Raw genomic sequence first — 13,268 nt, 5'->3', positions numbered from 1 at the left:
TCCCCATAGTTTAATTGGTGCAATTATTTTAAATTCCATTGCTATTTTAAGAGATGTATCTTGAATTAGAAACGTCATTTCATTAAACACTGAATTCATATGAAAGCCTGTACATAAGCTTAGTGTAAACTCTGATATGCAGGGCTTTTGCCCTTTATTTTATTATATGTTCATCAGAGCAGGCTACAGAGGTTCAAAATTCACACCCACTGCCAGTGAGTCAATTTGCAATGGCAGGTGGTGGCAGTTGGTGTGGGTCCCCTATTTGAATTTTGAATGGTGCTGCAGGCCAACCTCTGGAGCCTCCCCTGGTGTTAATCTATATTTAAACAGCCTCATTTTATACACTGTAAAGCGTGAACAATTTTAATTTTCACAGGTGATAAAGGCCTTTCTGGTTATCCCGGTTCACCTGGGCTCCCTGGTTTGCCAGGGTCTCCTGGAAGAGAAAAGGGTTCACGTGGCAATCCTGGTTTGCCGGGATCATTTGGGAGGCCAGGTGCTCCTGGGCTGAAGGGAGCACCCGGGATCATCGGATTTCCTGGTATGCCAGGACCAACTGTAAGTTTTTATTAATTTAATTGCTGTTCAGTGAGTGTGTGTTTCACATATGAAAGGCATACAGCATTGGGTTATACATATTATACATATTGGGTTATACATATTTTTTTTTACTTATTTAAAACTCAAAAAACAATTTAATGCAATTCAGAAAAGCACAAAGTTAGAAAGAACATTGAGTCTAAATTCAAAATTATAATATTCATATAAACAATATGACAACCAAGTGAAAACCCAAGGTAAAGAGGGGGTAAATGGTATGAGTTGGAGAGAAAGCAGAGAGATAGAAATGGACTGAACAGACAAGTTGCCACAGAATACTCTGGGGCTGATTCAGATGTGGTTTGAGTTATGGACATTGCTGCTTCCTTGTAAGTGGTCTGTATGGTGATGCAGCAGGAGGCATCTATTACAAGCATACTGTACGCCTCCTGCTGCCGTAATGATCCATGCAGCATTCCAGGATACAGGCATTGGATCACTCACTTGCACAGGCCAATAAATCTCAGTGCAACAATAGAGATCCCTGGCCTCTTCCATCCCCCTACTCACCTTCCAATGGCAGCAGACTGTCAATCACTGCTGCCTACATGTGTTCTAAGTGAACTGGATGAGGTAGTGTGTGTTTGAAGGGGAATGCTTTTCATCTAGAGGACAGAGGGCTAATTCTTAGGATTAGGGTTAGGTACTTAAAAGTAGTTTAGGTTAACACAGCAGGATACAGGGGTTAGGGTTATGCACTAGTCAGGAGGGTTCGGCTGTGGTGGGGGGTCTTACCTGACTACTGTCAAGATCTCGGTGTTCATATTCTGACCGCTGGCATCCCCACAACTAATTATCATATGCATTGTATAGTAAGAGGACCCTGCACTTAGGAGCTTACTATCTAGCCCTGAAAGAACACAGAGGACATGGTCCAGATGGAAGACAGAGGACATGAGGCATGAGCTTGTGGATAGGAATCTGAGGGTAGGAAGTAGATGAGGAAGAGATAGCCAGGGTAGTTGGGTGGGGTGAGCAACCTAGTGACAAGTCATTTGGTAGAACAGTATGCTTTGAAGAGCTTCTACTTATTTTTTAGCACCATCTGGAAGATAATAGATAGAATGTGATTGGTTGCTACGGCAACATCCCATCTTCAATAGAACTCCCATCTTAATAAATGTACCCCTTACAGAGGGCCTTGTATGTTAGTATGAGGAGTTTGAAGAACATTCTGTAGGAGAATGGGAGGCAGTGCAGGTTTTTGAAGAGGGTAGTGGTGGATGTGTAGTAGCGGGAGAGGAAGTCTAGCTGCATTGTTGAGGAGAGATTGGAGGGGAGGGAGATGGGAACACGGGAGGGCAGTGAGGAGATGGGAATTACGGAAATGCTTGAGTAAAGAGGAAAGTCTTGAGTGAGTTTTTGAAGGATTCTAGTGTGGGGGCCTGTGTGGAGAAGTGAGTTCCATAGAGGCGGTGCCGCATGGCTAAAAGTCCTTCATCTACAGATGGCAGTAATAGAGTGCACAGTATAGAATCTTGTCCAGGAGGGTTCGAAAGTGGTAAAGAAGTTTATAGGGGATATCCATGTTAATTGCAATGATTTACAATATATAAAAAAGGTTTCAAGAAATTAGGTCAGATTTGCTTCAGTAAAAGACTGCTGGGAAATTCTCAGAATACAAGCAATCATAAATGCAAGAAATGTTATCACCCTATCATTTTATTTTTAAGGAGAAAAATAGGACACTCTTGTCTAATTCATTGTTGATAAAACGAGGTTTTAGTAGAAACTATCAGTCAGAAGAGGGGCGTTGGTTAGAAGGATGCTGTCAAAAGCATTCTCCTGTCAGGGGAAAGGACAATTCCAGAGTCCTGAGGGACATTGAAGGGCATGTAATCAAAACCTATACATCCCCATTGTATGGTTGCTACTGTCTTTACATTTGTATGCATGTGAGTTGTTTAGTGCGTGATGCAGCATTAACCTGGAATAATATGTTTTCTCATTATTTAATTTATTTATGGAATGGATTCTCCTTCTTTGTAGCTTGGAGGTTCTGTGCCAATTGCAAAGTGGATATACTTGCTGGAATCACTTTCGGATAGTCAGCCTGACTTTCTACCTTGTGTTAGTTTCCACAGGGCTAATGTGAGGCTGCGTGTACGGCAAGTAGTTGCTCTATCCACAGCAGCAACAGCCATTATTAGTTTTTTGGTACTTGCAGCAGTCTGTCAGGCTTCCCTTCTCTGTACGCATTGCATTGTCGCCTCCTAATTCCCATACTGAAAAGACCATTTCACAGAAAGATAGATCCGGCAAAATGTATCATTTCAAATCTGCATATGTTAAAACTCGCCATTTGTGTCCATGTAAAGATATCTGTCATAGAGCCATATGCACTAAACTTCAAAAGTGATGCAATGAAGAGTGATAAACAACCAACCAATCAGCTCCTGCCTGACATTTTTCAAACACAGTCTGTGACATGGCAGGTAGGAGCTGATTGGCTGCCGGTTAATCAGTCTCAGTTTTATCACTTTTGAAGCTTAGTGCATCTGGCCCATATTATGTTGTCACCAAGCATCACAGTTACACATTTATACCCAAGACTTCATTGAATGTGTCATTCACAGGGTGCAGAAGGATTACCGGGAATATCGGGTTACCCTGGCCCAAGTGGTCGACCTGGCAGTAAAGGTGACTATGAAATGAAAAAGGTTGTCATAAAAATGGAAACCTCATGGTTCATACAATACATTTTTTGTTTGTTATTGAACTATGTAGTTGGATATTAATTACTCTTTTGGGAATTCGTTTTAAGCTCATACTATTAACTTCTATAATAATGAAACTTAGATGGTTTAAAAAAAAAAGAAAAAGTAACTTGAACCATAAATTCATTGCTGAATTACACAAATGTGGAACCAACTTTAAGTGGCGCCTAAAAACATAACTGTAACACATTTAACTTTAATATCATCCTAATGATGATAAAGCCTAAAAGAGGACGACTGAAGATTCCAGCAACCTCATCGCTCTGTTTTGGAATGCTGTTGACATTGATGTTGACATCTCATATTTTGCAATCTTAATCAACACTATTGGTATTATGGGGTCAATGCAATTACATACAAGGGCGGGGTGTTGCTGTTGCAACAATGGCAGCTGAAATCCTCACCCTCGTTGCCCAAACTAATCCTAGACTTGTACTCACTCCCTGCAGACAGAAACCCACTACTGCACTTATGGATGCTACTATATCGCTGCTAATTGAATTAATCCCTATGTATATGAACAAGGCATTTAAAGTCGTATTTAAAATTGGGATATTTTATTAACTGAGACATGCCATTTTACGGTGGTGGTGGTGATGGTGGTGGGCACCATAAAGCATTAAATGCAAATTACATCATCAAACTTACAGGCAGCATGCAGGAGACTGGCCACTCTTTCTGGAGACATTCCAGGGGAGTTGGCAGAATGCAGAGTAGTAGGACAAGGTTTTCTGTTCATTCCCCATCAGAGTACATACAGATGACGGGGGGGTTGGGATGCTGGCATTCAGAATGCCGATGCTGGCATCCCGTGGAGCATGCGAATGCCCTGTGTTTCCTGGGTGTACCCATGAAAATGCTGGGCATCCCCATGCGAACACAGGTTGGAACCTGCTTGTCCCAGGTGGGCAACTGACATCACAGGACCTCAGCCACCCACCCGGTTTTTGGAACCGGATCCCGCAAGCCTGTCAGAAATGATTTCAGGCCCACACGCTACCCTCCTAATGGAGGTATATTCAAAACATTCATTCACAGTGCTGTGGGGATATTTGCTGGGTGGCGGAGGGAGGGCAATCGCAGGCTTGGTGGGCGGTGTTAGAAGGTTCACTAACCACTGCTGCAGATTCCTCCTAAGTGCTATAAACTTCCAAATACTTAATTAGTCCTGGGGGGTTGGTGCCGTCAGGAAGATGGAAGTTCTATTGAAGATGGGATGTTGCTATGGGCAACAAATCACATTCTATCTATTATCTTCTAGAACAGGGGTGGGGAACCTTTTTTGTGGCAAGGGCCATTTGTATGGGGAAAAAATCCTTCGGGGGCCATATGTAAAAATTTCTCTTACAAATTGTCCTGCTGCAGCCGTCCCACACTCCAGCGGCTGCCACTGAATAGGACTGACAGTCTCCGGCTGCTGTTGATTAAGAGGAATCTCACGAGAACTACCGACTTCTCGCGAGAATTCCCCTGTACTTGACTCCCGGCAAAGCCACTGGGTGGGTTGGCGGGCCACTCAGACCGGCTATGGGGGGCACATACGGCCCCCGGGCCTGAGGTTCCCCACCCCTGTTCTAGAAGGTGCTACATAAATAAGAAATCTATTCTGATTGGTTGCTATCATCCCATCTTCAGTAGAACTCCCATTTTTGTAAATAAACCCTATAGTGTATTCTAAATATGAATTCTATAATGCATAAAGCCCCTTGAAAATCTATTATGTATGTGTATTTTTACCATGTAAATTATCAGAATGGCAGTGTTGTTCTGTCCTGTGGTTTAGTTATTAGTAGATCTAATAATTTTTCATTGTTCATTAAAGGTGACCGCGGGGAGTCCTTGGGGCAGCCTGGTCCTGCAGGACGTAGGGGAGAACGGGGAGAGCCAGGAAGGCCAGGTACTATTGCTGTGTATTCCCACTGATAAAACATTGCATGAGCCAGAATTTGCGATATCTGTGCTGAATGAACTACAGTAAGAAGACAAATTTGGAATCCTAGGTGCCCACGCACGGTGCAATTCTCGCATGCGATTTCAACTTTTAAGTTCAAATCGCATCGCCTCTAGTTCATATCGCACCATGTTTAATTTGCCTTGAGATGCGATGCGCTCCCGTGTAGAACATATCGCAAGGCAAAATGGTACGTGCAGGCAGGTATTTGTGTACTACATCACATCGGGTCTACTACAAAAATGAGGAAAAGTTTTCTATTGCGCAAACAAAATAGCAGCCTGCCCACCTACAGGGGTTATCTTCCTGTCAATACAATATCAATACACAAATACAATGTGGTGGGCATTGTATTTGTGTATCACATCGGGTCTAGTCCATATCTCACTCTGTGTAGCAAATAGCATGCAATGTACTTACAGTACTTTACATATTTAAATTACATATTGTAGTCTAGGCCAAATCATGTAGTTCATATAGCACAGTGTATAAAGTTCAAATCGCATAGCACACATTGTGTAGCTTACATCACACCTAGCACTCATCTCCCCATGTCTGGGCACTAGATAAGTCCGAAATGTTTTCAGCATCCGCCATAAGGCGTACACATGCATAGATGCCAATAACCCATCTTTGCAGTGTTATTAGTTCCCGTGAAAGCTTCAATGATCTATTCTTATACAATATAAAGATATGTCTTGTCCTACACAAAAGAGAGAGAATAATACTTTGACAGCTACATTTTCCATCTAAAATGTAATAAAAAAACAAACAGCCATCACTCTGTAATTTACCACTTTATATATAAAATGAGTATCTTAACCATAGTGGAACTCACAAATAGGTCATCTGAAAAGCCACAATGCTAATGAATGAATTACTATCAGCTCCATACCTGCTAACATTTACACATGCAAAATCAGGTCAGTAAGCCCCGATCCAATCAGCTCAATCAGCTCTAATCCAATTAGAAACACCTACTTTGTGTAAATCTCTGGCTGTTTCCAGGGTCTCATACCAACATAGTAACAGCGACATGTCAAGGCTGAAGCCTTTTCCTTAGGATTGGCAGTGAAGCAAAGCACAAGTGCTAAAAGTGCAAATAAAAAGAACCAATTGAACAAAATTACCTTATATAGCTGCAGGGTCCTTTCCCTAAAACAAGCCTGTGAAAGCAGTCAGCGTCTATCGGCATTGCTCAGCCTGGCTAGCCGATTACGGCATGCCGTTGCTGGGCAATTGTAGTTTAATCACCCACAGTCCACCGTCGCACATTGAGCAACAGCCAATGTGGTCATTAATGACCCAAAGGGAGCGTGCAGTAGTACATACACACTGGACAATTTGAATGGATCTTAATGCCCTTCTTTAATTCAAAACTATCAAAAGCTAAAGGACTTGAACCATTCTGATCTCTATATCACAAGATTGCCAACCTCTCTAATACCCCTTTCACATTGTAATCCCGGATCCAACTCTGTCCGGCGCTTTTAGATTAAACCCAGGTCGCCCATTATACAGAGGGCAACCGAGGTTTAACCCTTCTTATAACCCGGGTCGAATTGTCAGGCTGCAGGACCCAGTTTATAAGGTTTGGTCCTTTCACACCGCACCTCGACCCAAGTGGTGACGTCAGCAACCCAGCAGTAACCCTGGGTTGAAAGTGCTGTGTGAAAGGAGCTTTCATAATTTAAGTTACATACATATCCAAAAAGAATATGGCTGGAGAGAATTTGCTTCATTTTTTTAAATAATTTAATTCTCCATTTACAGGTGCAAGAGGATTTGATGGGTTTCCAGGAGATGTTGGGAGAATAGGAAATCCAGGAAACCAGGGACCAAAAGGTCTAGCTGGAGAATATGGCCGCCCAGGAGAGCCAGGTATACTGCCTTACTAATTTATATGTGCAGGCAGCACCAATAACCATGTAATGAGGTGCTTGGAAAACTGTGCCTGAAGCTGCAGCATTATGGGTCCTCACTGAACTGTTACACGGAGTGCCAGTTTGGATGTGAAAAAAATCCAAAGAAGAGCAACAAAACTACGTAGGGGAATGGAGAATTTAAGCTACGAGGAGAGATTGAGCAATTTGGGACTATTTACACTAGAGAAGAGACGTTTAAGGGGGGACATGCTCAACATGTACAACGATATCAGGGGCCAATATAAGGAACTGTCAAACACCCTTTTTACTGCTAGAAAAGAATCTAGGACTCCAGGGCACAACTTTAGATTAGAAGAAAAAAGATTTTGTTCCCTTAGAAGAAAAAACTTATTTTCGGTCAGAGCAGTCAAACTTTGGAACGATCTTCCTGGGGAGGTGGTGTGAGCGGAGACAATAAATACATTCAAATTAAGGTTGGATAAACATTTATTGGTAAATAACATCCATGGGTACAATTTGTAATCATAATCTGTCTTTAGCAACATACTATACAGCAAGGGATAAGCTATTAAAACCTAGGTTGAATTTGATGGACGCAAGTCTTTTTTCAACCCTACCTACTATGTAACTAGGTGGGCTGTTTGGGCTCACTGGGGAGGAATCTTCTCAAAAAATGACTTTATGACACAGGGTTAAATTTACTAAAGCTTCTAAAAATAAAGAGAGGTGATCTTGTCCATTGCAACCAATTAGATTCTGTCTATCATTTTCTAGGATACAATAGAGAAATTATATACATAATCTTATTGGTTGCTATGGGCAACGTCACCTCTTTTCATTTTCAGAAGCTTTAGTAAATTCACCCCTGAGAGTGCAGGTGAACAATACAGAATGGTAATCAGCCCCTATTTGGTCATTTTCAGGTTCTCCGGGGATGCAGGGATTTAGAGGAAACCCTGGGCTTGTCGGACTCTCAGGTGTCCCAGGATCTCCAGGATTCCCTGGACCTGCAGGAAGTCCTGGTGTAAAAGGTAAAGTACATCCAATCATCTTGTTTACAGTTACACTAAGTCAATATCAGTATAATGTATACAGTGTTTTACCTTCCTTATAGAGCCAGCAACTCCTAAAGTGATTTTTTTTTTTAAATAAATGATCTGAGAACATAGGGTTATTAAACCAATCTTCTATCCATTATAAGGTGGCTGCCCCAATAACCGAGTTTCTTCCTTTCAAGTGTTGACACTAGTTTCCTTTTTAACTAAACACATGGTGGACACAGAAGTCCCCTCTCTGGGATGTTTCTCCAACAGTTGTTCACCTCATTTTAATATGGGAATGGATATTTTGTACTTTACATATATGCATATGCGGATTCAGGGGGCACTGGGGTGGGGGGGGGGGGGCAGACACATTTCCCTGAGGACCAGGACCAGGGCTTTTCAACAAGCTCAACCCCGTGTCTCTAGCCCCACGGGAACTGGAGATATCGCCTCGCAAAGCTGTAACGTTTTTCCCCATAGAATAATATGGAACCGTTAATTCCGACCCCCACCCAGTTCGAATGGCTGCCAGTTCCCCCCCTGGCATCACAGAAGCTTGTGGTTGATTGCTGGGCCTTCAATAAGATACCAGGCTCGTCCATATCGGTCAATCGGTTCCAGAGATATTGCGTGTAAACCGTTTTTTTTTATTTTTGAAATGTAATTTCATGGCTGTTCATGTTCTTTGAGGGCAGATTACTCTGGAACCAAATGTTCCAGTTTCACTGGACCAAAATCAATCAAAGTCCACTCAAAAGTTCTTCAATATGATACTTGTAAATGGGTCAGTTGGTTCCGAAGATATAGCCGGTTATGAGATAACTGGTTAAAGGGGGGGGGGGGGTGTTGTCAGTGGCTATCACTTCTGCCTGGCGGCGGCTGTCCCCCATTTATCGCGAGCATGTATTCCCCCTTGGCAATGAGCATGTAATCCCACATGGCAACGAGCATGGAACCTCTGGCAATGAGCATGGAACCCTTGGCAATGAGCATGTAGATAAGCAGCATTTATGTAGCATAATTTTTAATAGGCATTATGGTGTTTGGCATAATACATAATGGACATAATGGCATGTAACTTAACGTGTAATGGACATTATGGTGTAAATGTTTAATGCAAGCCTTTGGTGGACAATGTCCCTGTTTATGAAGTGTATTGTGAATTTTAGCTTAATCTGTGTGGCATTATGTGAATTCTGGCTCAATCCGTGTGGCATTATGTGAATTTTGGCTCAATCCGTGTGGCATTATGTGAATTTTGGCTCAATCCGTGTGGCATTATGTGAATTTTGGCTCAATCTGTGTGGCATTATGTGAATTTTGGCTCAATCCATGTGGCATTATGTGAATTTTGGTTCAATCCATATGGCATTTTTTGAATTTGTCTCAATCTGTGTGGCATTATGTGAATTTTGACAGAATCCATGTGGCATTATGTGAATTTTGGCTCAATCCATTTGGCATTCAGGGCTGTCTTTTCGTATGGGCTTAATGGGCACTTGCCCAGGGGCCTCAGGTGTATAAAGGCCCTATGTTGATAGCTGAGGATCCCCTTTTTCCAGGGATACCAGAATTTAAAAAATCGGCCTTGGGGAACTGGAGATATCCAACTTCAAAGCAGCAGTCCACATCCAACCTCTTAATTGCACTTCTCAGTCATATTTCTCAGGTTCTCTCTGACTTAGAGTTTTTCTGAGAGTATTTTCCAAAAGCTGGGACTCTTCCCTTTATGTTGACACTAGCGGCTTGTCTCTATCATGCCCAGAACCAGAGAGATCAGCCTTCCAGCAGCCGGTCCCTGCTCCAGCTCAAATGTCTGGTGTACAGTTTTATATTTTTGTCAATGGATTGCTTTGGCTCAGTCCTGATCTCTGATCCCGAAGCCCCAAGCACCTCCTGAAAGGTGGGACTCTAGGTTTTTATACTATTGAAGGCTACTATTGAAGGCTAAGTAATCTATTTCCAGATAATGGAGATATCTGCAGTCAAACAAGCTGTCCTTCCACCGGACAATGACGAATATTAAGCCCACTCCAATATCCAACCCTCCCCTGCGTATAAAACACCCCTTACCTCCCTGGAAGTAATTTACAAGGGACCCTTCATTCAGCTCAGTGCCACCTTCCACACGTTAGTGTTCTCCCTCCCACCACCTGTGCAGTAAAGGAGTAATTAGCAGAAGTTACTGCTCCAGGTCCTACATGTTGAGTGGAAGATAGAGCACCCCCTGCCACCCGTGGGACATCAAAGCTGCTGCTGATAGCACCCCCCACCCCTAGGAGGGGAGAATGGGTAAGGGCCCCAGTGCATTGCTTTGCCCAGGGGCCCACACTGCTGTTAAGATGGCCCTGTTGGCATTATGTGAATTTTGGCTCAATCCGTGTGTTATTATGTGAATTTTGGCTCAATCCGTGTGGCATTATGTGATGTTTGACACAATCCATGTGGCATTATGTGAATTTTGACTCACTCCATTTGGCATCATGTGTAAGGGGCAAGTATAATGGGGTCTAGTATTTTGTTGCATAATGAGTAGAAGTTGTATATGGTGTTGTACACTACACTCAAGGACATGCCCCCTGTTGAGTGGCCACACCCCCTTTTCCGGAGCGCCTTCGGCGCGCGCACAACGACATCCTTCACTTTTGTCTCCATGGTGGGCCTGCGTATTTTAAATGCCAGGGCCTATTTTTAATCCCATTCCCACTCTCTCTCTGCCACTCTCTAAGCATGTACACTGGCACCACTAACACCGCGCCTCCCCCACCTACACCCTCTTTTATCATGGTGCCCCCCCCTGTCATTTTATCCTGGATCCACCCCTGCATATATGTTAGTTTAGGTAATTTATGTAAAAGTTGACAAATGTTTTGCTGTTGGTCTATAACTGGAGAACTCATGGCTCAGAGGTGTCCCTTGCACAAACACTTCTGGCCTACATGTAACGTGTTATAATTTCTTATTTATGTTTTGTTTTTCTGTGTTTCCCCCCCCCCCTGTTATTAAGATAGCGTTAGTAAGGAAGTAATCCTGTTTTTTTTTTACTTTTCTTTCCCAGGTTTTTCTGGATCTAGGGGATTGAATGGATTGAATGGCTTGCCTGGCACCAGGGGGTTACCTGGAACACCTGGTAATTACTGCTTATTACAGTAGATCTATTTGTTCATGTATTTATTCTATGTATTTATTCTATGTATTCAGTCTGCAATGCAATCATTTATTGCTCACACAAGCGCACATGCCTGCATTGTTTTTTAAAGCGTTTCACCGTGTTTTACTGGAAGTTCAAACTTTATATTGATTAAAAATGTGGTACTTGTGTATTATCACGGCTCCCATCTCATCCCATCTCATTGCATACCATAAGGCTTAAGATGGTATGCAATGAGATGAGATGTGCTGCGATGGGACCTGATCTTATACAATTTAAAATTGTATACCATTGTATATGGCATACAATGACATGAGATGAGATGAGATTTTAAATTGGATAAGCACACTAATGGGTGCTTTGAAGGTCAAATGGCCCCCCTATAAGATTTTGAATTGTACAAGCACCCTAATGGGTGCTTACAATGTTAAATGCACCCCCACGCCACCCCCACTATCAACGTCAACCCGAAGCGTGGCGAGCGCAGCGAGCCCGCGAGGAGCGGTGGTACGCGTCCTCCGACCTTTTCATACCCCCACTATCCATGTCGGCGTGGAGTTGATTTTATATAGTGTGGCGAGCGCAGCGAGCCACCGAGTCCGAAGCGTGACGAGCGTAGCGAGCCCCGCGAGGGGACGCGTAATACATGTAAAGTATTACGCGTCCCCTCGCGGGGCTCGCTGCGCTTGCTACGCTTCTGGCTCAGTGGCTCGCTGCGCTCGCCACACTATGTAAAATCAACTCCACGCCGACATGGATAGTGGGGGTATGAAAAGGTCGGAGGACGCGTACCGCCGCCCCTCGCGGGCTCGCTGAGCTCGCCACGCTTCGGGTTGACGTTGATAGTGGGGGTGGCGTGGGGGTGCATTTAACATTGTAAGCACCCATTAGGGTGCTTATACAATTAAAAATCTTATAGGGGGCCAATTGACCTTGAAAGCAATAACAAGGGAAGAGAAGAAAGACTGCACAGATTTGTTCATTTCATGAGTGGGTACACACTGTAAGATATACAGCAACACGCACCTAATCTAGCAATTACACTGGGAACAGGACATTGGGGTTCAATTTCAGAGGATCTATATCCCCTTTTTTTAAAAACACTTTGTTTCTTCCTCTTTGCCTCCTTGGCAATTATATGTCGCAAATCTTAAAATAAACAATTAAAGGTTACATTTTATTAATTTTTCTTGTCCTAACAGTGCGTCACGTACATAACAGTCTTTCTTCTCTTCCCTTGTTATTGCTCAAATTACTGTTGAAGTGACAGCACACCCCACATAATAAAGTCTATGAATATTGATTGAAACAAGGGGTTACCTTATAAACACTGCCAGTGCGATTGTTCACCCCCCCTCTTTTTGACCTTGAAAGCACCCATTAGTGTGCTTATACAATTTAAAATCTCATCTCATCGTATGCCATTGTATGCCATATACTATGGTATACAATTTTAAATTGTATAAGATCCCATAAGATGGAAATCGTGGGAGCCGTGATAATACACAAGTACCAAAAATTTTGAGCTAAATGTGTACAGATAAGGCTGCAGGTAAGGGGGTTATTGTATAGGGCGTGGAATAGAAGAGCTACAGTAAATAAATAGTCATTATGTCAATCTCATAAGGACGTTTTCCACAAGGTTGACAGGGTCAAAAGGTCTTCATGGAAAAGATCAACAGGTACAACGGTCAAAAGGTGGAAATGATCAACACAAAAAAGTTTATATTATGTGCCATTTTCTATGTTTCATCCTATGTGACCACAAATATCGCAAACATATACCATCACGGGCTCGGTTTGCTCACCACACTTCGAACAAGGTGGCTCGCTCTGCTACTGCTATGCTGGGCACAGGATACTATTCACAATTGTAGCATACATGGATGGTAAATCAAGCAAAAAGTTAAAAAATAT

General features: G+C 42.8%; 1 protein-coding gene across 5 annotated transcripts in view; it reads left to right on the top strand.

The window, feature by feature from the left end:
• COL4A6 (collagen type IV alpha 6 chain) overlaps positions 1-13,268 on the top strand; it is a 279,946-nt gene that overhangs the window by 254,751 nt on the left and 11,927 nt on the right. For all 5 annotated transcript variants that reach the window (XM_083159360.1, XM_083159361.1, XM_083159358.1 and 2 more), the window contains 6 exons: positions 380-561; positions 3,180-3,243; positions 5,143-5,217; positions 7,045-7,152; positions 8,081-8,188; positions 11,259-11,330. In XM_083159360.1, coding sequence (XP_083015486.1) covers positions 380-561; positions 3,180-3,243; positions 5,143-5,217; positions 7,045-7,152; positions 8,081-8,188; positions 11,259-11,330 — 609 coding nt within the window. The remainder of the gene's footprint in view (positions 1-379; positions 562-3,179; positions 3,244-5,142; positions 5,218-7,044; positions 7,153-8,080; positions 8,189-11,258; positions 11,331-13,268) is intronic.

The sequence above is a fragment of the Crinia signifera genome, chromosome 9 (genome assembly GCF_055691185.1).
Source record: "Crinia signifera chromosome 9, ASM5569118v1, whole genome shotgun sequence".
Lineage (NCBI taxonomy): Eukaryota > Metazoa > Chordata > Amphibia > Anura > Myobatrachidae > Crinia > Crinia signifera.
This window is presented reverse-complemented; position numbering and strand designations above follow the sequence as displayed.